Genomic DNA, 26,234 nt, shown 5'->3' on the forward strand with positions numbered 1-26,234 from the left:
GGACCCCGGACTCCGCCCCCGCCCCTTTATTGACACTAATGAGCAAGTTCTTCCCACCGCTCTCCTGCCTGGAAGTGCTGACAGATCAAGGCAACAAATTTCAATTACAATCCCTAATTTGTGTCCGCAGAGTGTTTTTTACCCATGTTAGTTCTCTCTGGCGCATCAGTCGAGGCAGATCTTGGAGCAGCAGGAGGAGGTGGAGGGGGTGGGAGCGAAGGAGTCCATCAGTGAGAGAGCGCGCGAGAGAGACCGAGGGAAGGAAACTTGGCGGGCGCGTCGCTGGTTCCTCGGATCCCAACACAGTCGCGAGAGAGGAAACGCCAAATTTGTCTTTGCCCGCGGCGGGGAAGGGCGCTGATCTGGGCCTGCGGGAGGCCCCGAGAGTCCTTCAGATTTTGGTGGGGGAAGGAGAACGAGTGTGTGCGTGTGCCCGCGCGCGTGTATATGAGCGAGGGGCGGGCGCCGGGCGGCGGGGATGGCCGAGAAGCGGAGGGGCTCGCCGTGCAGCATGCTAAGCCTTAAGGCGCACGCCTTTTCGGTGGAGGCACTGATCGGCGCCGAGAAGCAGCAACAGCTTCAGAAGAAGCGGCGAAAGCTGGGCGCGGAGGAGGCGACCGGGGCCTTAGATGACGGAGGCTGCAGCCGCGGCGGCGGCGCCGGCGAAAAGGGCTCCTCCGAGGGAGATGAAGGTTCTGCGCTCCCGCCGCCGGCTGGGGCGGCTTCCGGGCCCACCCGGAGTTGCGCAGACCTGGAGCGGAGCTGCGGCTCCCGCGGAGCCGCGGGTGAGTCGGCCCCTCGCGCCTAAACTTCTTCCCTGCACGTCCCCTCCCGGTCCCGCGGGCCCGTACCGCCGCGGAGAACCTGAACTTCTACGAGTTGTGAGCGTGCGAGCGCGCGGTGTCCCTACGCACCCAGGGCAACTCAGCCACAGGCGCAATAGCGGCGGCTGTCAGGGCTCAAAGCTCCCGCTGCCCTGGCCGCTCCTCCGCGCAACTCGGGTCACCGTCCAGACGGTTAAATGCCGCTTCCAGTCTGGCTTCTCAGGCGGCCGCCGCCCACTCGGTGAAGCTCACCCGTAGCAGCTGCAATTTGCGGCGCTCAGCGGTGCAGAGCTGTGCTTTCCGCATCTGCCTCCCTTGGGCTTCTAGCCGCTGGGTGCCCTTTTTATTTCCTAACTTTTCAAAGCTAGAGATGGGGTGAGCGACGGCGTACCCCCCCGAAACTGAAACAAATGCGTAAACCGTTTGGGCAAACCAGGAAGAGGGCGGTGTATTTGCAAACGTGGTTTCCCAAGGGTTAGCTGAGCGGTTCCCTTGCCTCCCTCCACCCTTGGTTCCCGCTGCCAAGGCCGACGGCGATCTTGGGCTTGTTTTTCGCGCTCTTCTCTTGCCTATGCTGCTTTGCTAAGACGCTCAGGACGGCCGGGGAGTTTGGCGAGAGCGGTGTTTGGAGAGATTTCTAGAGGATGCCTCCGGTCGGGCCCTAGGCAAGGACGCCGATTGCGAAGCGAGGCCCAAGCATCTGAGACCGGGAACCCGAGCGCCAGGCGCTTTTGCTCTGTGCTCTCCATGGCTCGGGTGTATCGGGCATGGATCCCAGACTCCGGCTGCGGCACAAAACTTATTTTGGGGCCTTGACCGACCGGAAATAGGGAGGGTGGGGTGGACTTGGGCCGCACGCCTCTTCGGGACTTGAGACTCGGGGGCCAAGAGGGCCCTACTTGAGCGTCGAGTGTCCGTCCCTTCGGCGGGCGGAGCAGGTATTTACCCACCCGTGGGCCTGTTACAAGGGCCGGATGGCAGGAAAACTTCCGTTTCTCCCGTGGCCCTTTTCTCTCCCCAGCCGCCCTCGAGAGGTTTATCGCCCCACTAGGCTTCCCATCTCGTGCCCTCACCGGTACCCCCTCTCTGCCCTTTGCTGCCCAGGCGGCTGTGAGGATGGCTTCCTGCAGGGCGCTTCCCCGCTGGCATCCCCAGGAGGCTCCCCGACGGGGTCCCCGGCGCCCACCCTGGCCCGGCCCGGGACCCCGCTGCCCTCGCCGCAGGCCCCGCGGGTGGATCTGCAAGGAGCTGAACTCTGGAAGCGCTTTCACGAGATCGGCACGGAGATGATCATCACCAAGGCGGGCAGGTAAAGGGCAAGCTGACGCGAACGGCCCGGGCCCTGGCCTCACCCCACGCCTTGGTGGGTGAGGGAAAACGATCTGCAGAACGGTGAGGTCTCTGGTTAGCAGTTCGTACAGATAAGACGAGGCCCTCGGTAGTGGTTCAATTTTGAGAACGACTTTGCCTACCTAACCCGGCGTGCAGTCGCCGCGGGGCACAGCCCAGCAGTCCTCTGTCGTTGGAGGAAATGCTGTGGAGAAATCACTGTGGGCGTCGAGGCGGTGACGGTGACTACTGATATTCCGTGTGTAGGGAGGGGTGTTAAAGATTCGTGATCCGATTTAGCATCTGTTCAGGTATTTAGTTAGACTTTCGTTATGTTTCTGAAACTGTGGACAGATTATCCACCACCACCACTACCCCTTTTTTAAAAAAGGCAGTTTACTCTTTAGCAAAACTGTCGTTTGCTTTTATAGACTGAAACTTCCAATTGCTTCTTTATTCAAAGATTCGCTGGCAGTATGAGAATGTGCTGTGTTATGCTATCTTGATATTAGATTAGAATGACAGTTACTGGAATCATCGGTAAACCATGTTTAATCCCTGCAAAAACAACTGGTCTGATTTTTAAAAACCATTCTTTCTATAGATTCACAGTTACTATATATATTTTTTTTCTAAGTGAAGTCCAACAAATTAGCCTAAATTTGCTGAGGAATACCAAAACAAAACTTGTAAGTTTTATCTATTTTTTGAAAGTGTGAAATTTCCACATCCATCAGTTAGTAAAATAAATAGATTTGTTGCACAGATCATGTTAATTCGAAGGCGCACAGAAGTATTTCCGTTTTTAAGTTTTCAGTTCATTTAGTACAGTGAAATCTATGACTACTATCTTCCTCAAAAGAAACTTTTAACACACACACACAACTCTTTCAGGGAATACACATGGCAAAAACCTGGATAGTATAAAAGTATCCAAACTTAATTAGAAATTACAAAAACATATTTTATTGAATCCATATGCTACCTTCTACATTTTCACAGAGCTTTTATTAATGATCCAAATTCAGTCTTCAACAACACAAAGCAACAGTTGTCTTATAAAGGATGTAGTTAAACACCTTTACTCTTTATCTTACAGGTGCAGTGAGAAAACCACTTAAACAGCCAGCGTATTAAACTGTTCTCATGCCTAGTTAGGAATAGTGGACTTTCTTTTCTCTGGAAGTGGTCTTTAATGGCATTATTGTTATGGAAACATTTTTTGGTAAATAACAGTACTAAAATTTGTGTTATAAGGTTAAATTAGCAAAAGTTAGATTACCTGGAAGGGTCCTAGACATAAATCAGTAGATGAAAGTTTTTTGGTTTTTCTTAAAGAGGGAACTGCTCATATACATACATATATATATATTTTGGTTTTTCTTAAAGAGGGAACTGCTCATATACATACACACATATATATATATACACACACACATAGATATACAATAATTTGCTGTTGTATTTCTTGCTACTGTGCCTCTTTAAAAGATAGATGCATTTACTTTAGTATCTCCTTTGATAAGCATCTCTGGAAAGCTAAAAGAAATGTGGGTTTCACTTGTTTTAATTAGCAAAGTTGTGAGTAAGTGTGGTTAAATAAAGTATTTTCAGGGCATGGTGGGGGAAGGAATGATTTGGTAAATATACATTGTGTTTAGTTTCTGCTTTCAATAAAGAAGTTTTACTATACCTTTCAAATTTAGAGCAACTTTTGCACTTCACCTTTACCATGCAGCAGACAGGAAGTCCTGTCTCAATAAAGAACATATTGTTTGGTTATGGCATGGCACATTGGCTCCTTGTGCTTTTTTATAACCCTTTTAAAATTTCACATTATGATATATTTTATCACTTTTAGAAATTCAAATTTTGTATTTCTACTATTTGGAACCGTTTATTATTTGTTTTATTAAAGTCAGCCTGCTTACTGATTTTTAAGAAATAAAATGCTTTCTGTACTATTATTTCTTCAGTATATATATGTGTGTGTGTGTGTATTTGGCTTTTAGGTATACTAACATTTCAGTAAACAGAATGCAAGTACAGGTATAACAAATTACATTTAAATGATTCAGTTTTGATACATCCTGTGATCAGATTCTTTAGATTGCATTTGCCAAAATGAATGCTATAAATTTGTCCACATGAAAAATAGATTCAAGAGCTTTCTTTGCTTATTCATTCTTCAAGCATAATCATAACCCAAAACATAATCCAAAATCATAACCCAAAACCCAAACTGTCTTTCTTCCCCTCTCTTATCCATAGGCGCATGTTTCCAGCAATGAGAGTGAAGATCTCAGGATTAGATCCTCACCAGCAGTATTATATTGCCATGGATATTGTGCCAGTGGACAACAAAAGATACAGGTACAGTGATCAGATGGGTGCAGAGGATAAGAAAGCCCCAGAATTTCACGGGCTGTGCGGAACTCATCTGTACTGACTATATTTGTTTCCAGAGGGCTATAGGATGATCGGATCCACAGTCCAACCCCAGTCACTTGTAGTAGTCTAGATGGTGCCTTCTCTTGCAGTAAATGTGAACATTTATTTTTTGTTTTGCTTTTAATAGATACAGAAATGTCTTTAAGTACTGAGGAATTTTAATAAGCGGCCAGTTTAGCGTAGGTAAACTAAGTATGTCTTTTAAATTAATCACATTTTGATTAGGATTTTGAGAGGAAATATGAAGTAAAATTTGTATGTGTACATAATAGTTAATAAACTGTTTCAATTTCTTCCTGATTATTTTGTGACCTTTAAATAAATTCCCTTTGTTTTGTTATGTACAAAATCATAACTGTTTGCAGGCTTTTTTCCCTTTAATATGAGAAAATTATTGAAGATTTTTTATAATTTGGGAAAACAAAATCATAATTCATTATGATATCAAGACATTTTTAAGCTGGTAATGAATTTGTTATCTTATTGTTGGTTTTTTGTGGCTGGTAGTTAACAGAGAATTTTTAAAAATTATTGTAATATTTGGGTTTTGAGAAAATATAATTATCTAGATATCAAGTAAACTGGATTCCAGTAAAGCTGGAAAAGATACTTTCTTCAGTACCCAAAGCAAACTTTGCTTTTCCTTCTGTGAGTAAACAAATCAACAATCTTCAATGACAATTATTTTTATTTTCCTGGGGAGTTGAAAATGCTAACATTTAAAAAAGGGAAATTCTGAGTGGCATGTTGGAAGACCTTGCTTTAAATTTTGGTCTTTTTTGTTTCTGTCTTTAAATAAACACCTACAGCATTTAGTAAGTTTTTTAAATGAAATCAGATTTGGTTTTTATTACTTTTAAGATTTAGGGAGTCACTTTTTGGAAACAGGTTTATGGTGTCAAAAGTATACAGATTTAATTAGTAGAAGCACATATGGAATACTAAAAATATGGGTAGTAAAAAGGACAGTTTTATGATTTGCATTTTGTGTATAAGTTGTATCACTTATTTTAATTAAATAATTCATTAGGGAGTTTCGTTAAAATTGTCTACTACATGATAGAAGCAAGAAGTGCCTTGAAGTTTATTCTTTACGTGTACTTGGTTTAAAATCCATATTCTAATTTGGGTTTGTGCAGAGGAAAACAGTGTAATTCTAATGAGTTTAGAAATCTTTCCTTTCTCTTCTAAGTTTGTCTTCCATTTCTTCCTCCAAATCTCTTCCATATATTTTGGCTTATTTAATTGATCCTTACTAGTCACATATAAAACAAGAAAATTTTCAAGTATTAGTACTAAGATTTTCCAGATTTTAAAAGATCAACTTCTAAAACATAAATTTGCTTTCAGTTAAATTGCGTCTCAAGAAAAATTTGTTTTTAGCATTTGTGTTTAGAAAGTTTCACAAAGAATATGTAACATGTAGCATTTGTTCTCTTAGTGGGTATGGATTTTTGAACTGTTCAGTATGCATACTTTTCAAAATTTTGACAGAGCATATTGTTCTATTTATTTTGGCAATAGCTCTGTATTCATTGTGCTGCTTTTTCTTGCATTTCTAAGATTTATTTTCCAACTTTTTCAGCAATAATAGAAATAAATATTTTGGCTCATTCTCTGCTATCAAAGAATGGTATTTGGTCAAATGAAAAGTGATTGTGATTTATTAAAATGTAAAATTCATATTCACAAAAGCCCATGCACAGAGCTTATTTATTGAAATTGCACTGTATCAATTAAGGGAAATTGTTTTTACTGTTATTCTTAATTTTGTGATAATGTATTTTTTCCCAAGAAAAGGAATTAGAGAATAGAAGGCATACTGAATTCAAGAGAATGAAATGTGTGAACATAGTTGAAACAGTAGGCCTCACTAGGGATATTATGAAAATATTTCATGCTATTTTAAAAAGAAAATTTCATACTATACTGGTAGAATTCTTTGAGACTATTCATAAATTGTTGCTTTAAATTGTATGCCATATTTTAAAACAAAAGGAAGACAAGTGTCCAAATATATAATTTCATTTTCTATCCTTTTCTAAATTAATCATTGATATACTAGTTTCTAGTTTTTGAGTTTATTTTAAACTAACAATAAGTGATAGTCTGAATATAAGATTAAACATTATTATCTTATATACTACTTGAAACATTGTTATTTAACTGTTATTTTTGTAGAGTCAGTGTAGTTGACAGACATAAACAAGCAGAATAGGATGTTTTGCCTCTTAATTAGAAAGGTAATATTAATTAGATAAATCATAATTTTAAAAGTTTGATGTATATTTTAATTAGTGGTATAAAAATTTAAAGATTTTCTGACAATAGTCAAAAAAGAGAATTAGAGGAGCTAAAAGCCTATGTTTTATGATTATACAAACTTTTAAATCAGACTGAATATCCTCAGTTAGTGTAATGGAGTTAGAAAAAAATAATTCTAAATAATAGATGGGACTTTATTCCCTATGAAAATAAATTTACTGTACATTCTGACAATTTCCCCTTGACTTTCTACCATGTCTCTCATAAGTTTGAACATAAGCCTAAAATGGGGAGTGATAAAGTTAGACCATTGAAGTTATAACTCTCAACTATTTTTGAGATTTCCTTAAAGCAGAGCTTGACAACTTAATAGTTTCTTCATGTCAATTGCATATCCAGAAGAAAAATGGAAAACATCAGAATACAGACAGAATGTCTAACGTGAATAAGTGTGATTTATCCAAATTGAAATTCTTGCATTTATGGTGGAAATAGTGTGCATATTTTTCACTAAATCCTTAACATATCACCTTGGGTGGTCAGCAGGCTACCACTGCTTCAGAGAATTTTTTAAAAGTGTTCGAATTCTTATTTTATACACATTGAATCTAAAGAGCAAATCCTTGAATTTTAGATTTATAAGGGTGCCCATTTTGTCTGCGTCTACAGAGTTGGAAATTCCAAGAAAGCAACAATCCACAAATGGAACCTTGTCCTTGCCTTCTAGGTATGTTTATCACAGCTCTAAATGGATGGTGGCAGGCAATGCTGACTCCCCTGTGCCACCCCGTGTATACATTCATCCGGACTCACCTGCCTCGGGGGAGACTTGGATGAGACAAGTGATCAGTTTCGACAAGCTGAAGCTCACCAACAACGAGCTGGACGACCAAGGCCATGTGAGTAAAGGGCCTCCCTAATTCGCCTCCATTGGATGACACAACCATTATATACTGTGTCTGCCTGAAGGAAATGAACTTTTCTAAGATCATGACATTCCTCTCCTGGTTGACTAGAGTGTGCACAGCTGTGCAACGTCAAGGTTACATTTTCATCAGAGGCTATGCCTGTGGCCAGAGTATTCTATGAAGCTTTTAGTAGGTAAAACTGGATACTGAATTTCTTTTGTGTTGGAAGACATTTTTAGCCAACACATTTGTTTGAAATTTCATAAAGTGATAATTATTATACTTTGAATATGAATTCTTGAAGTTGAGTGAACAGGGATAATGATTTATGGTGTCCTGCTTGTATCCTCTTCTTTTCCCAGCTGTAGCTCATTGCTTGTCAATAATGGCCCAGGCTTATGTTATCTGTGTGTTCCGTCTGCAAGCTCCCAATTGTTTTGTAATGACATCTAATGTGTCAAAATATGTTGTAATAATAATTCCTTTTCATCTTAAAACTGAAATATGAAATGTATGCTAAAGTCAGTCGTTTCAATAATATAGTCATTTTTAACACTTTAATGATTTTCACACAGTGTTGTTTGTAGGTGAGATATCTACCTTATTATCAATGTTTTAATAAATAGGTAACTCTGGATATGTGTTGATTTCCACTCAGTGCTAGCATGTCTGTTAGATTTCTGTTATTTGAGAGAGTTTTGACTGAAAGCAGGATTGAAGTGCCTTTTGAAGAGTATATCGTACATAAAAGGAATACCAATTCATTCATTTCTCAAAGGGGTGACATGAAGATAGCTTATTTATGGGCCAATCTTTTAAAACAAAAAATGCAAACTGTCCTAAGATGGTAATACAGTGATGACAGGATGTGATTTGTAAGTTGCTAGACAATATCTTAAGCAATTGACCTTAATGAAGACATTCAAGTACACATTTCATTGTGGTACAAATGCAGTATCTGGATTTGTAAGACTCATCTCTCAAACTGCCAGTGCTTTTTATTTGTTGCCTTTTGTAATTTGAAGCCTAGTACATTTCACTTCTGAATAATACAACTTCATGTCCTGAATTTTAGTACATTAGTTTCTCTTCTTTTGTTTATGTACATAGTCAGATTGTAATAGTTCTTTTTCACTTGACTTCAGCGAAAGAACAGTAGTTTCTTCTATCTCAATGAGGGAGCTAAGTGTGAAATTTTGCCAGTGTGTCCACTGAAGAGTCTTTACCTTTATTTTAGAATAAAAAATTGAAAAATAAATGGCACTAAATGTTGATGATTTTCAAAAGTTTAAATATACTCTATTTTTTAGAGTTCTATAGTTTGAGTGTATATATGTATTTTTTGAGTACATATCTTTTAAAGATATAATGGATCTAAAAACTATATACTGTCCTAGATTAGATACAAATGCCTTTAAATTAAATAAATATGGTGATTTTATAATTCTAATTCTGATCAAATTACTGGCTTTAGACCTAATACCTAATATAGCTACAGTATTAGAGGTAGTAATTTATCTATCTGTCTATATGATTTTAGCTTCATAATTTCACTAGATTCTATTTAAAACAGCATTCTCTAGGAAAACAGAACCAATAGATTGTATTACACACACACACACACACGAGAGATTTATTTTAGGAAACTGACTAACACAGATGTAGGGCTGGTAGGTCCAAAATTTGCAGGGTGGATTGGCAAAGACCCAGGGAAGACCTGATAGTACAACTTGAGTCTGGAGGCAGTCTGGAAGCAGAATTTCCTTTTCCTCAGTGGACCTCAATTTTTTTTCTTAAGTATTTCAACTAATTGGATGAGGCCCACCCATATTACAGAGAATAATATGCTTTACTCAGATGTCTACTGATTTAAATCACACAGCATTTGTTTAAAAACACAAAATAATAGATTGCCAATTGAACGCCAGTTGTTTATACCTGAATAATTATAATATTTCACTATTAAGAAAAATAAATCTCAGAAAACAAGTAATATCTATAAACGTGTGTAATCTTCCAAATTTTTTTTTCTTTTAAGGCAGGATGTAATACTTTAAAAAAAATGTCGTGTGTGGGAGGAATGGAGAGAGAAAAATATGTACCTATGCATTTTGGAAGCAAGAAAATTGCCTTTGCTATTAGTAGAAATCATCTATTGCTTGATACTAGAGGAGGAGGTAGAAGGGAGAGTACTCTTGTCTGTTATTTATTTAAAAACAAAAGTTTTGAAGACTTTGTAAAATGAAGAGATCAAAAGCCATAGTCTCTGGCTTCAGTGATCTTCTAACCTAGACAAAAGAGAAGGCTAGCACACAGACTCGGAGAAGGCACTGGCACCCCACTCCAGTACTCTAGTCTGGAGAATCCCATGGACGGAGGAGTCTGGTGGGCTGCAGTCCATGGGGTCTCTAGGAGTCAGACACGACTGAGTGACTTCACTTTCACGTTTCCCTTTCATGCATTGGAGAAGGAAGTGGCAATCCACTCCAGTGTTCCTTCCTGGAGAATCCCAGGGACGGGGGAGCCTGGTGGGCTGCCGTCTATCACAGAGTCGGACACGACTGAAGCGACTTAGCAGCATCACGAGCACACAGATTATCACGCCGTCAGAGCAGCGCAGTACGGCAGCCATTTTGTTCCAGCCAAGAGAGATTGGGAAGGCTCTGCGAAGAAGGTGTCTGTTATGTTTTTATTTTTGCTCAGCTTTATCACACTGAATAAGGTTAAACTAGAGATTAGGAAGTCATATTCTACTGTTAATGTGATTCAGGGTCTGAAAGACAACAGTACTAATGTGATGGGACTAACTCAGTCGCTTTCTTGATGCAGGGACCTTGCAGGGACTCAACCCTCTGCCCTCATATGATAGGCAGCATCAGAACTAAGTAATATGCTTCTTTTGATTCAAATCTAGTGTCTTTTTAACAAAGTAATTTATTCTGCTCTATAAGAAGTAAAGAAATTGAAGGAGAGTCAGAATTGTGAAGAATATATGAGAAGGAAATTGGAAGACTAGTAATGGCTAAATTTTAAAATATTAGTTATCCCACCAATGTCAAACCTAATGTCCTTAACATGGGAAAAATGGGTATTAACCTACACATGGGAAAGCATCCTGTTTTTATGGACAGAGATTTATGTTACTATCTGTGCTAATAGATAGTATCCAAAAGAAAAAATACCCTCCATCTAAACAGAACAGAGAATATAGAACATGCAGATCAGATTATAATTATTTGAGTTTCAGTAATGGGTATTATCATTGTGGTCTTTTTGTTCATAAGGGCAGTGGTTCTCCTAGTTCTACTTGTTCTGATACAAAGCAAATTATTCATGACCATTTGTCATTATAACTTTGATAGTTCATTAAAAAACAAATAACACTATTTTATATAGAGGAACTGAGGCTTATTTAGCATTCCCTAAAAATTTGTAGGGATATACTAAATTCCTATAGGTAATACTGAGAATACGTTATGTTTTTGAATAATTTTCAAGTTACTGTTGTCAGTTACCCTTTAATGTGCAAACATAGGCATGCCTCAGCTATTTCTATACCCTGCTTCCAGTATCAGTTCAGTTCAGTCGCTCAGTCATGTCTGACTCTTTGTGACCCCATGAATCACAGCACGCCAGGCCTCCCTGTCTATCACCAACTCCCGGAGTTCACTCAAACTCTTGTCCATCGAGTCAGTGATGCCATCCAGCCATCTCATTCTCTGTCGTCCCCTTCTCCTCCTGCCCCCAATCACTCCCAGCATCAGAGTCTTTTCCAGTGAGTCAACTCTTCGCATGAGGTGGCCAAAGTATTGCAGTTTCAGCTTTAGCATCAGTCCTTCCAATGAACACCCAGGACTGATCTCCTTTAGAATGGACTGGTTGGATCTCCTTGAAGTCCAAGGGATTCTCAAGAGTCTTCTCCAACACCACAGTTCAAAAGCATCAATTCTTCAGTGAATCATTTTGGAGATTGCGTAAGGATATAAACAAATAAATACTATTACAATATATAGAGCTGTATGGAGAAATCTGCTTGAGAGAAAAAAGATTTCATAAAACAAGAATTTACTTTTCATTGACTAGTAAACAGAAACCTGAACAACTTTTTATTTCCTTCACTTCAAGTCAGTTAACTCTCGTCTTTTAAACTGACCATGCCTTTTTTGTTTAACGTAAAGTGACTTTTTCCAATTTTTCTCCAACTCTGGATTTTATGAATCATTAGAATTAAATCTTGCTTTTTCAGACTTTTAATCTGATTACAGACAGACATACATTTTATGTTTAGTATATACGCACACACCCCCCAACAGGCAGTGTTTTGCAAAACAGAACTTATCCTTACTATATACAGCACGTTCTATTTTTCTACTTTATTTGCTAATTTTACTTATCTAAAGATTTCCAGTTGTAACCCTTTAAATTGACTTTGTGAGTCATGAATAGGTTGAAATTCTGTCCTTTTATATATCTGGAAAAAACTTTTCCAGAGGTTGCTGATTTGTGTTGTGTCCCCCCAGATGGCAAAGAGGGCTATTGTCCCCTCTTGTCCTTTATTCAGACTCATGCTATCCCTCCATCAGGCATGTGTGGTGAGTCTCATCATTAGATTTACTCTCCATGCATTTCCTCCACTGATAGAAGGAAATTTTTAGGGTTAGAAAAACCTCACAATTGTTGGTTACTAATGGAAGGTAAACACATTCTTCTGGGACAGCAAACACACTCTATAAGTAGAGAGATGTTTGGGTTGACCAGTGATTCTGAATTTGGTTTATTAAACTGTGCACGTTCTGAAAAGCATGAGGCAGGTCAACCAACCGCTGTGTTTTTTTTTTCCTCAGACTTTTGTTTAAGCATTTCTCCAAATTTCTAACACTTCAAGCTTGAATTCAAGTTGTATTGCTCAGGAAAGATATAGATTTGTTAATTAAACTCATTAGTGAATAGTTGAATTTGGATTTCCAGCAGCACATAGAAAATCTCATTGGATGAAGCCATTTCTTTACCTACCTCCTCTACCTTGAAAGTGTAAAACAAATTAAGAAGAAAACATTCATCCACAATTCCATCAGCTAGAGATGACCACTTTTCATATCTTTGTATGGGTCATTTTACTGTCTATTTTTATGTAGTTATGGTAAGTTTAAGAACAACTCGGGATCCTTTATTCTACTTTAGGATTTAAAAAGAAGTGTTTCATTATGTGGCTAAAAATGTTCTAAAAGCGTTAGTAATGGCTGAATAATGCTGTAACCATTGTGTGGATTTTCATTTACCTAACCAATCTATTCATGTCAGTGGTTTATAGTTTTTCCACTGTTATAAATGGTGCATTGCACATCTTTGTACATGAAACACTTTTTGGGATTTGGAATATTTCCTTAGGATAAATTCTCAGAAGTGGAATCATTGGGCAGAAGGCAGTTGAACCATATCATCAGATTCCCCAAGCTGAGTCTGAGAGCTTTTTCATCCCCGGGCGTCTGGGTTTTTGGAAGCCTTGTTGTGATGGAAGCACGAATGCTGGGCTCTCCAGGCAAACCAGAGACTTTGTAAACCACACATAAGGCAGACCCTGGGGTATCCTTAAAATCCCTTTGCCCTTGAGTAGACATGTTGTAGTCACCAACAGAGGAAAAATGTTCTCTGAAGAACATCTTGGTGTGCAAATACTTATTTTTAGGGGATGGGTGTGGTGGAATTAAAATAATCATTTCAATCTCATTTTTAGTTTTATTGTTTTGGACTCTGTGTTCCATTAGGTTCATTATAAATAAAAATGCTGATGAATTTATTCTTGTGTTTTCAGAAACAGAAAATGTGATGCTACATTCATATGGTTGCACCCAGGGCTTTAACCAAAATAAACTTGCCTTTTTTTCTTTTTGTATGCACACTTTCCAAACAGCTTCCTAATTGTCTCACTCCAGTTTTGATACACTTAATTAAATTGGGACTTTCACAGCCTTGGGTATCTTTATTTCTAACTGGGATTTGTTTTACACATTCAATATTTAGTCAAGGGGTTGAGGTTGGGTAGAAGTTGCTGACAAATTTGTCTTCTCTTTCCTTGATGTAGATTATACTTCATTCTATGCACAAATACCAACCGCGAGTCCACATCATACGTAAAGACTGTGGGGACGACCTTTCTCCCATCAAGCCTGTTCCATCTGGAGAGGGAGTGAAGGCATTTTCCTTTCCAGAAACTGTTTTCACCACTGTCACTGCCTATCAGAACCAGCAGGTATTGTTTTCAGACTTGGAATCTTTCTAGACTTTTAATTTCATGTGCAGATGAAAAGCTAGCTCTCTTTTTCACTCTATCTGAAAGTTAAGAATTGTCATAAAGTGCTTGCCATGTATGATATCCAGAATGTATATATGTATATATACACACCCACCTGTCAATGCAGAAGACATAACAAAAGGGGTTTGATCACCCACTCCAGTATTCTTGACTGGAGAATCCCATGGACAGAGAAGCCTGGTGGGCTATGGTCAATAGGATTGCAAAGAGTTGGACATGATTGAGGTGACTTAGCATGCATACATATGTAGTAAAAATAATTATTTATCCAAGATGCCCATGTGAAGCTACTCTAGTGAAGATTTCTTTAGACCAGAATGTCTCTTATGACTGGCAATATAGGTTTACTTTCCATTTTGAGACATTGAATCCTGATGTCATAATTAAAATTAGAAAGCATGTGTACTGACTAGGAAATAGACCTGTAGAATATGAAAGTGAGTTGTATCACAGGACATGAGATTTGTCAGCTCACTTTATTTTAAAGCTGCCATCCATGTGTCATGGGAAATATTTCAGAATCATTTATCCTTCTTTTATGTACAAAAGGGCTATTTCTTTCATTGTGATAGAGGGTTATACATACACTTACTGTCTGAGAGATGAGCAATTGTGGAATAATCCTTTCATTAAATTAGAAATAATTTGAGAAGTGAAATATTTCTTTTTTCTATAAGTGAGCATTAATATATGTCATTATTTAAGGCTGTATCAAGCAGGTGTAAAATTGAATGGAGGCAGTTATTTGACCCATGCAATTTTCTGGCCAGTTTTCATGAGAAATAGCAATGTAGGGGAGCAATGTGGTCTGTGGTAGATTTTTTTAAATTTTCAAAGGTCAGCAGCATTATTTTAGATTTCCACTTTTCTTGACATTTATATACATCTCAGTCAATAATCTGAAGCTTTAAGCTCTCTGTTTTGTTTTCTTTTGTTTTAAATCTTCTTAGGAGATTTGAACCCTGCCCTATGAGTTCTCCCTTTGGGCTGAGAGACTCATCTGCTCTCATCCTTGGGTGACACCACCCAAGCTGTCCTGTCCTCTAACACTCACATTGTCATACTTTTATATAGGCTTTTAGGAAGGAACATGAAATTAACCTTTAAAAGGGCTGGAGATAATTAAGATTTTTTTTTTTAAGATATAGCCCCTTTTCAGGGCTTCTCAGGTGGCCCTAGTGATAAAGAACCCACCTGCCAATACAGGAAATGTAAGAGATGTGGGTTCAATCCCTGGGTCATGAAGATTACCTGGAGGAGGGAATGGCAATCCACTCCAGTATTCTTGCCTGGAGAATCCAGTGGACGAGGAGTCCATGGCAGTCTACAGTTCATAGGGTCACACAGAATTGGACACGACTGAAGCGACACATGTACGCTCCCTTTCAGTCTTTATTGACTTTGTTAAAATATTTTTTCTGTTTTGTGTTTTTCGCTGTGAGGCATGTGGGATCTTCTGTCTTCCACCGGGGATGGAACCCAAAGCCCCCTCATTAGAAGGCAAAGTATTAACAACTGGACCACCAGGAAGTCCCAGGAATATATTCTTAAAATATATCAGTCATAGAAAATGATTTTTTTCCCAGGAAAAATACAATGTATAAGGAGAAAAGAGGCATTTTGTACCTTTGGTACCTTTTAAACAACCCTGTTCATCTTTCTTCTCTGTCTGTCTCTCTCTGAATTAACACATCCAATTAACTGCGTGTTAAATGTTATTTTAAACGGGTATTTTCTCCAAGCCTCTGTTATAAAATAAACAAGATACAGTGGGTTTTTGATACATATTGGTGACTAACACCAATTCACAAATGCTGATAAATCAGTTAAGAGGATGGAAAAGTTGGAAGAAAGGAAATTGATCTTGAAAAATGCAGGCATTCTTTTTTTTTTTTTTAAACTTCCCCACTCTGTTTTGAAGAACTTATGGGAAATTGGTAGCCTTCCATGCCTGGTGGTTACCAGCATAAGCTCTGAAACTTGGGGTCCCAGTCCAGTTCTATGGCCGAGTAACCTTATAATCATAGAAAATTTAAACCAGTATAAAAGAAAACATAAAATTGGGATAATAACTACATCTAAGTTACTATGAGAATTAAATGAAATAGTATGTGCAAAGCTCATATTACAGCATATATGGTATGCACGTAATAGATGTGATGTCAGTATAATGATGCTGGTGATTGAAATGTACCTCTATTTAAACAACCTCCATGATATAAATCTGAACTCTTTTTATGTTTTTTTAATTTAAAAAATTTATTTATTTATTTATTTTAATTGGAGGCTAATTATTTTACAATATTGTGGTGGGTTTTGCCATACCTGAATCAGTACTTGTGTTCCCTATCCTGAACTCTCCTCCCATCTCCCTCCCCATCCCGTCCCTCAGGATCATCCCAGTGCACCAGCCCTGAGCACCCTGTCTCATGCATCAAACCTGGACTGGTGATCTATTTAACATATGATAATATGCGTGTTTCAATGCTATTCTGTCAAATCATCCCACCCTCGCCTTCTCCCACAGAATCCAAAAGTTTGTTCTTTACATCTGTGTCTCTTTTGCTGTCTCACATATAGGGTCATTGTTACCATCTTTCTAAATTCCATAATATGCATTAATATACTGTATTGGTGTTTTTCTTTCTGACTTACTTCACTCTGTATAACAGGCTCCAGTTTCATCCACCTCATTAGAACTGATTCAAATGCATTCTTTTTAATAGCTGTAAACTCTTTTTTAAAATACTATTTTTTTGCTTTTTCATTTATTTGTAGCTCAGAAATATTTTTTTAAACTTCTTCCTCTGCACTTTTTTTAAATTTTTAATTTCTTATTGGAGTGTAATTGCTTTTCAGTGTTGTGTTAGTTTCTGCTGTACAACAGTATGAATCAGTCATATGTATATGTGTATATCCCCTCTGTCTTGAACCTCCTTCCCACCCCATCCCAACGTCCCACCCCTCTAGGTCATCACAGAACCCCAAGGTGAACTTCCTGTGCTATATAGCAGCTTCCCATTAGCTATCTATTTTACACATGGTAGTTTATATATGTCAATATTACTCTCCCAATTTATTCCACCCTCCCCTTTCTCACTGTGTTAAAATACTGTTTTAAATGAATGTTTAAGTTATTAAGTGTTCTTTAAGCATTATTTAAATTAACAGATAATTGAGCTATAATGAATTATAAAGAATTCTTTCAATGGCAGAGTGGTAGACATAGGGAATTACTTAGCAGACCCTTACATTATCTTGTTTATAATGTAGTTTCATCCACAAACTTGGAGAAGGAAATGGCAACCCACTCCGGTATTCTTGCCTAGAGAATCCTGTGGATGGAGGAGCCTGGTGGGCTGCTGTCCATGGGGTTGCACAGAGTCGGACACGACTGAAGTGACTTAGCAGCAGCAGCAGCATCCACAGACTAAGACAGTAGCATATGGAATACACCTGCCTTAGGAGTTGCAAAGCTGATTGGCAGATGGCTGAAAGTGCACACAACACGATATAGGGGGATTTCAGGTGACTCTCCAAAGATGCCTTTCTTTGCCTTAGTGTCATTCAGCAGTGTTCATTTGTCCTTGACCAAAATGGCACAATTAGAACTTAGTAGATTCTACTAAACCAAGGAAGACAGAAAAAAAAAACAAACAAACATGATGTGCTTCTTAGAAAATAGACTATAAACTTCTCTGGGCAAGATGGAAATATGGTCAGAAACAGATGGGAAGTTGTTTATTAGTGTCAATTTCAAGATGGTATAACTAAAAAAAAAATTGTTTTTAATGGAGATGATTAGATCTCCATTAAAAATTATAAAAAAAATTTCCCTCAAACCTTGGGATCTTCCTGAATAAAAATCTAGTTATAAGTCAACAAATTACAGCTGTAGTTAAAATGAAGCTATTATTTATTTCTCCTATGTGTATAAGATTGAATCCTATTAAAACCTTCAAGTCATGGTTACCTTTGGTTAGACATTCACTGTAGCTCTGACCAGGTCAGGACTCCACAGATGAAAGAGGTGAGAGCTGTAAAGATGATTTGAGGAGAGACGAAGAAAAACGGAAGGCAGGAACGTTCAAGGAGTATATATTGTCTATTTCTGAAGAACATTAACAACATTTAAGTGTATAAGTGGCTGTTAAATAGAGGTTGGATATTAGCTGTTCTCCATCACCACTACTGCAAGAGAAGCAGACACATTTCACAGAGTTAATAAAGGGAAGAATTTTAAAGAGATTGTCAAACGAAGGGCAGTTATCAGCAGATGATTCAGAATCCCCTTCTCTAGGGATTTTAATAGCAAAGCAAACTTTATTACAGTGCTTGGATAGAAGTAGGAGAATGTTCTTTTCATAGCAAATGAATGTCTAGATGACTTCTGAAATATTCTTGTAGCTTTGCTACTAAGATAATAAAATACCCGAGAAACAGGGGAGAAGAACACAGTAGAATCCTCTGACAGTTGATTCTGGAGTTTCTTATAGTTCTTCCATCACTACCATTTTTGATAACCTTCCTTGGCTTTTATCTTAAGATTTGATGTGATTTTTTTTTCTACTCTGCAGATTACTCGCCTGAAGATAGATAGGAATCCCTTTGCCAAAGGCTTCCGAGACTCTGGGCGTAATAGGTGAGTCTTAGTTAAAAACATTCTGCTGTGATAAATACATTTGATTTTTATGGTGAATTTTCCACTATTTAAAGTAAACAGTTAAATTTACTTATGTGGTTTTAAAATCATTTCTGATGAAGTTTAAATTTGTTAATATCATTGTGGCATGAATATAACTTATTTTGGGCGCATCATTGTGGCTTACTCATTTCTAAGCTGAATGTTGATGTGAAATGCTGGGGTGAAAAAGGAAGTTCTCAGGGTATACAGTGCATGCTGCCTCTGAAGGGGCTTTGTAGAAACCTGTGCCTCCAGACCCAGGGTCTTTAATATCCCAAGTCAAAATACTGTCTGCATCTGCTCTTGGTTTAGAATTTGCTTAGCAAATCACAACTATGTATTGATCTCTCTTCGAAATATGACAGAGACTCTTTCTTGTTCACTCAGATTTTCAACTAGAATTTGAAACTACTCACCACCGCCAAGACAGCTGATGTTCTTTAGTTTCCAAATTTGTCTTGGCTCTACTGACAGCCACACACTTGTTTATTTTTTCTGTGTTGTGTTTTATGGTGTTTGTACTAAGTGGGAGAGCTACAGTAATGAATTCCACTCTATTACTCTTTATCAAAAAGCAGATCTCCTTAGTCTGTGTGCCAAGAGTTTTTTAATTTATTGATATGATTCTATTCCAGTAGAGTTGGTGTGACATTTTCTAAAATATTTTATAACTGTTGATAGTAATAATAGACTAACGTTCTCCAGATGCCCTCTCTGGGTAAGACTTTGACTTAAATGTTTTGAAAAGCATTTTGTTTTTAAAAAGTATTTGAGACACTTTTATCACTTTATTCCAGGCATTATTCTAATACTTCTTAAAAACTTGGTATTGATAGGCTGTGGCTATATGAGGTCAAAACCCTTGATTATCTTATTTTAGGAACAATTTCACTTAAAATTGTAGAGAGAAAACAATCACATGGTAGTCCAGACTTTTAGTTCTTTCAGATGATTGGCTGAGCAAGGTAAGCATATTCAGAGATCTTTTCTCGGAATAAACTTATGTGCCTGCAGAAAGACTTGATTTCATCTTCATGTGCAATGGTTATTTATTTTTTTTCTTTTTCAGATTATTTTCCATTGTGGTTTATTATAAGATATTGAATATAGTTCCCTGTGGTATACAGTAGGACACTGTGGTTTATCTATTTTATATATAATACTTTGTATCTGCTAATCACTGGAGTTGGTGATGGACAGGGAGGCCTGGCGTGCTGTGATTCATGGGGTCGCAAAGAGTCGGATACGACTGAGCAACTGAACTGAACTGAATCACTAATTTATCCCTCCCCCTTTGGTAATGCAGTGGTTCTTTTAAACACCAGGTACTGTGAGGACTGGGCATCACCGACCTGATGGACATGAGTTTGAGTAGGCTCCGGGAGTTGGTGATGGACAGGGAAGCCTTGGCGTGCTGCAGTTCCATGGGGTCACAAAGAGTCGGACACGACCGAGTGACTGAACTGACTGAATATGAGGACTAAAATGTTTGAGAGTAGAATAGCCGCTAATTTTATGCAGGCAGATCAATAAGACTGACTAATAATGCAGCGTCCCTCTGAAATCCTTTGCTCTGTAGGAAGATTTCCGGGTGTTCCTACCATACGTCTGCTGTACTGAGATTATTCTATTGTTTTAGATGTCTCTTTCCACGTGGAGAAAGACTGCTTGGCTTTTGTTACATCATTGCGTTAGCTCCTGGTTAACATTGCTTTTCAGAGGAGTTTCTGAAAGCTGAATAAATCAGTAACTGAGGTGCTTATTGGTGAGGTGATTGAAGGAGCCCCTGGGATGACTCTTTTCGACCTTGACAAATACTTTGATGAAATCTTCTTGTGACTTTTCTGATAGCAGAATATTTATCTATTTAAGAACTTTGCATTGCTTTCAGTTCTTTTTGTTTTTTTAAGCAGAGAATGAATTTATTGAAACTCATTGAAACTCCAGGAAGGCAGTACTGATACTTGAGATTATACTGTGCTCTGCTTAGTCATTCAATCATGTCCAACTCTTTGCTACTCCATGAACTGTAGCCTGCCAGGATCCTCTGTCCATTTAGATTCTCCAGGCAGGAATACTGGAGTAGGTTGCCATGCCCTCCTCCAGGGGACCTTCCCAGCCCTTCTTCGACCCAGGGGATCGAACCCAGGTCTCCTGTGTTGCAGGCAGATTCTTTACTGACTGAGCCACCAGGGGAGCCATGAGACTGTACTGCCAGGACTAATTCCAGCTTCTCCTGTAGGATGTCTCTAGCAAAGACCTCACTGCTGTTGACATTGTGGGGTCACATGGCTTGAACACTATTTTTTCCTTCTACTTTTATTGAGATGTCATTGACATACAGTACTGCTAAAGTTTAAGGTGTACCACATAATGATTTAACTCACGTACATCATGAAACGATTATCACAATAAGTTTAGTGAACATGCATCATCTCATATAGGCATAAATTAAAGAAATAGAAAAAGTTTTTTTCCTCGTGATAAGAACACTTAGAATTAACTTTCTTATGTAACATAGAGAAGTGTTAATTATATTTATCATTTTGTACATTACTGTCAGTTCTTTTTTGAACTGATAAACATTTTAAAAGATGTATTTTGGGTAGTATTTATAGTGGATAAGCCTGTAAATGGGTGTGAGATTATAGACACATATTTGGTTGGCCAAAAAGTTCATTCAGAATAATTTTCCATAAGATGTAATGGAGAAACCCAAACGAACTTTTTGGCCAACCCAATATTGCAAGGCTTCAAAAAGAATTTTAGGTAAGTTGGCACAATTAAAAGGTGTTTTTTTTTTTTTTTTTTGATCAGTTAAAAAAAAATCAGAGGCATTGGTCAAAATAAACCACTAAGTTTCTTGTTTGGTATCATGAGGTCAAAATGCTAGGTTCAATAGAAATTTTTCTTTCCTTTCACTGTTGAAGGAGTGTAAGCCATTGCAGTCATGGTGCTGGCTACTGTTTATTTCCTGATTCTACACCTTTTAAAGTTTTTAATAGATATGAAAAAAATAATGAATTATATCTTAACACTTTTTAAAAGGTTGTTAAACTTTCAAATTTTTATTTTACTCCAACTGTTTAAATAATACCTTAGTATAGGAAAAATCCTACTGAGCTTATACATAAGCTTATACATGAGCTTTCCCTGTTGGTGAAATGAATAGTTTCACCTTTTTTCTGATTAAAATGAATTCTCCTTCTTATGACAGACAAACTCTTCAGTCCTTATTTTTGAATGCTAAATATCTATGATTCAATATTAAATATCTGTGAATCAATATTAAATACTTTAACATTTTCCACTGATAAATATGAAAGACACTTTTATGGAAAAGAGAGAATGTGGTAAGCTTTAAAGATTTCTAACTTACGTGTTATTTTCCTTAAAAAAAAAGAGCCCAAGTTATCTATAAGATAAGAAGGGTACATTGGTGCTGAGGACTTGGGGAAGGGGTGATATATTTTCATATATTAACAGAGAAAAAAGCCCATGAGAAAAAGTACAAAATATTTCTTTAATACCCCTGATTTTTTTGTACTGTTATTACTTTTTAGTATACATTCTGTTTCTTTTTTTTCCCTATACATGAAATAAACAAATTATGCAGGACAAGAAATAAACTTGGACTTGTGATTTTTTAAACTTTATAAAACAATTTGCTTTAATTAAAAATTATACCTTCCTGGCTATTTATGGTCCTACAGCGTATTTTATAGAAATCAGTAGCTTCAGCCCTTAAAAGCTCTCCTGCAGGACATTTGTTACGTGAAGGAGAATTTATGTGCTGAGAATAGTTTCATTCTTCAGTTAGGCCTTAGGGTTGACCCTATAAAATCTTTTACTCAGGAAGGTACAAAAATTTCTTCTCTTTAAATACTTTAGGAAAAAACATAACCATTTTACTAAATAAACTCGGCCATTTGATAGCATAAATTAGGGGGGTGATAAAATGTGGAAATTGTTCAAAGGCATCTTGTATAAATTATCGCCTTGGCTACACTCCTGCAGGAGGTGCCTTTTATCTTTTCTTTAACTAGACGGGAAAAGTCTCCATTACTGGGGAAAATGAAGACTTTTTTTTTTTTTTAAAGTCCAGATTCAGCTAATAAATGTTTTATAACTGTTTCCTGCAAAATATCTGAAATCCTTTCTGGAACTTGCAGTGTGAAACAGCAGCCTCAAGACAAATATCAATAGGTCCAAAACAGACCACTTGTAGATCTGTAACTTTCCGAGCATCTCTTTAAGGCTTAGGGTTACCCATTTGTGAGGATTAGTAACTTCTCCCTAAGAATTTGGAGTATGGGTTTGTATTTGAAACATAGTCAAGTTTACACCGCTAAAGCAAATAATGCACTGATGCTCATCTCCACAGTTAATAAATTTCTAAGTCCTGTAGATATTCATTAATTGCCTCTTAGTAAATTTCCTTTGAGGCCTCTCCAGGACTACTTACGTATCCTGAATATTTAAAACTGTAATTACAAAAATTCATCTGTGTTTAACAAAGCAGTTTAGGACAAAACTGTGTCCTAAATTCTTTAACTTAAAAAAGCTTGTTTCTAGAAAGTCATAAAACTTGAGTATTAGTACAACCTAAAATAAAGTAATGGAATAAACAGCAGCCAGCATTCATGGTAATTCATGGTAAAGAACCTGCCTGACAATGCAAGAGATGTAAGAGATGTGGGTTCAATCCCTGGGTCAGGAAGATCCCCTGGAGGACGGCATGGCAACCCACTGCACTATTCTTGCCTGGGGAATCCTATGGACAGAGGAACCTAGTGGGCTACAGTCCATGGGTCAAAAAGAGTTGGATACAACTGAAGCGACTTAGCATGCATGCATGCACAGCATTCATGAGTCTAGTATTAAATGCATCCTGCAGATTACGTGGAGCTTTGAGATTGATCCGGCTGCCAAACTTCTCCCCAGTCAATACTTTACATAAAATGTTGTTGAGTAGAGTGTTCTTAGACCTGGTTTGTAGTCAGCCACAGATACAATGTCTGGTTTGTAAATTGCTTAGCGGTAAACTTTAGGGCTAGGAGAGGACTCAGAACTTTGTATTCCAGTCCTCACTTTGTGGGAAATGGCAGTCCAGGCAGCTCCAAACATTTACTCAGTGTTAGAGGGTTGTAGTCACAGTCCAGTTCTCCTGACCCCAATCCAGTGTCCTGAGCACTAACTAGTCCTCTGGGGCACAATGATTCCATCCAAAGCCAGACTCTGTCCTTCATGTCCAGTGCAGCCCAGGGCAAGTAAGGGAAGATGGTTTTATCTGTATGCCCAGGTCACTTACTCTGGGTCTCCCAGGAGTTTTCACCATGTTGTATAGGAGGTGTGACTCCGAAGGGGGTCTAGTCCTAGTTCATAGGTTATGACTTGGATATGCAGGGAATCTACAGCAGCTATCACATGGAATCTAAGCTGTTAATCATACTCCCTGTCTTTAAATTTGCATTAAACACAGATTATCTGTATTCACTAAAACTGTATCTGACAATCTCAAGAGGTGGCCTTGTATAGTGTGACACTCAGGAATCAGTCATTTTCTTCAGTGAACCTGTGCGTTTCATGGAAAGCATAATGTTACCTGAATTAACAGATTGATTAGGACTGAAATGGTTGGGGGAAAAGTGGAAAGGCCTTGAGAAGGTGCTAGTTGAGTGAAGGGACTCATTTCTAGAACCTGGAGGACTTAATTATCTGATATACAGTAGGGAAGACTCTGAATCACTTACGGTAGGAGATGAATACATTTTTGTGTGTATTTAGAGTAGTCAACCATGTTTTAAAATTTATAGATATCATATGAATAGTTCGTTATGAAGTTATCCTATCTCTTTATATCCATTCATTAAGTGTATGTATAAGGAGAAGGAAATGGCAACCCACTCCAGTGTTCTTGCCTGGAGAGTCCCAGGGACGGGGGAGCCTGGTGGGCTCCCGTCTATGGGGTCACACAGAGTCGGACATGACTGAAGTGACTTAGCAGCAGTAGCAGCAGCAGAGGCTTTACCATAATGTCTGATGCTAATACTAAGTCTATGTACCTTAGTGCCCTGTGAGATCACCTTGCTGTGGTCCTCCTGGAGGCTGAGTTGAGAAGTCAGGGCTACTGCCCTGAGTCCGCCCTGGCTGTCCTGGGTGTGGTGATCATGCCTCGGAGAGAGAAGTCAATTTTCCTTGGATGACTGCTCTTCTCGGCTGGCGGTCAAGGCACTGAATGATGGGTAGAAATGCCTCTTTGCAGGAGCACACTTTTGTGGCAGAGTCTTACTCTTCAGAGGGGTAGTAATGTATCAGGGAGAGAGGGTGGTTCCAGATCACACAGAGCCTTGGACTCAGGGCAGCCAGGATGGATGGTCTTCACGTCATCTTCCTAGCGCAGGGGGCAGCTTTTGTATCCCCTGAGATCAGCTTATTTTTCAGAGAATATTAACAGGACCTGCTGGGTGATTTCTATCCTCTTGTGCTCTTGGTGACAGAATAGTAACTCATCTCCAAACCATTTTTTTTTTTTTTTTGGTGTGTGTTTGTGCCAAGCTTTTAACCTGCCAATGAGGGAGGCACTGTCAATACCAGTGGTGTTTCCTGAGCAGCTTATTACTGGTGAAAACTTCAACTGCTCCTAACTTGGCCTCTTGTGTTCATTCCCTGTCCTGACCCTTCCATTTAGAATGGGTTTGGAAGCCCTTGTGGAGTCATATGCCTTCTGGAGACCTTCACTACGAACCCTCACCTTTGAAGATATCCCTGGCATTCCCAAGCAAGGTAAATCATGAAGTCTCTTGGGTCATACCTGTGGTCAGTTCCTACCTAGATGCTCAGGCACTGAAAAATGCCCAAGTCATTACTATTGTCTTATGGCTACCTCATTACCAACATCCTTCTATTACAAGATCCCTCCCTTTTGTGTCTGGTACAGGTATGGGCCAGGAAAATGGCTAGTGTGGTCATAAGTTAAGTTTTGGATGTTTTAGGCTGTTTATCTATTTCATGACCTTTATTTCACCTTTAATTTATTTTTCTTCAAATTAGAGGTAGACTAGTTGGCCCTGGTACCAGGTGTACTTCACAAGAAATTGCAGATACTGGTCATCTTTTTTTGCCCCCTTCTTTCTTCACTTCCTTCAACTGAATCGCCTCTAGGCACGTTTCTCCTGCTGATTTATGATGAGAAGTTCAGGTACACTGAGGCAGCCTTCCCTGAGATCACCGTTGAGCATTTCCAACAAGCCCAGGGCTAGTGTTTCCTCAAAGAGGCTTCATGGAACAGGATGATGCTTCCTTCTCTACTGGGTACCTAGGACTCACAGCCCAATCCTGCACTCAGTCCTGCACTTAATGCCTGGCATCCCCATGAGAATTTAGCATGCTCGGTTTTTAGATAATTATCCTTGGGTGGATCGGGCTTTTAGATTATTTTGAGAAGCTATATAAAACAC

At 38.6% G+C, this 26,234-nt stretch overlaps 1 protein-coding gene across 1 annotated transcript in view; it reads left to right on the plus strand.

Moving 5' to 3' along the window:
• Positions 1 to 211: 211 nt before the first annotated feature.
• TBX18 (T-box transcription factor 18) overlaps positions 212 to 26,234 on the plus strand; it is a 30,509-nt gene continuing 4,486 nt past the window's right edge. Inside the window, exons 1-7 of the mRNA XM_055433518.2 lie at positions 212 to 785; positions 1,929 to 2,133; positions 4,425 to 4,526; positions 7,597 to 7,768; positions 13,860 to 14,027; positions 18,668 to 18,732; positions 25,466 to 25,560. Of these exons, the coding sequence (XP_055289493.1) occupies positions 479 to 785; positions 1,929 to 2,133; positions 4,425 to 4,526; positions 7,597 to 7,768; positions 13,860 to 14,027; positions 18,668 to 18,732; positions 25,466 to 25,560 (1,114 nt within the window). The 5' untranslated portion in view covers positions 212 to 478. The remainder of the gene's footprint in view (positions 786 to 1,928; positions 2,134 to 4,424; positions 4,527 to 7,596; positions 7,769 to 13,859; positions 14,028 to 18,667; positions 18,733 to 25,465; positions 25,561 to 26,234) is intronic.

This window comes from Moschus berezovskii, chromosome 10 (genome assembly GCF_049115385.1).
Source record: "Moschus berezovskii isolate FMDL1 chromosome 10, NW_MosBer_1.0, whole genome shotgun sequence".
Classification (NCBI taxonomy): domain Eukaryota; kingdom Metazoa; phylum Chordata; class Mammalia; order Artiodactyla; family Moschidae; genus Moschus; species Moschus berezovskii.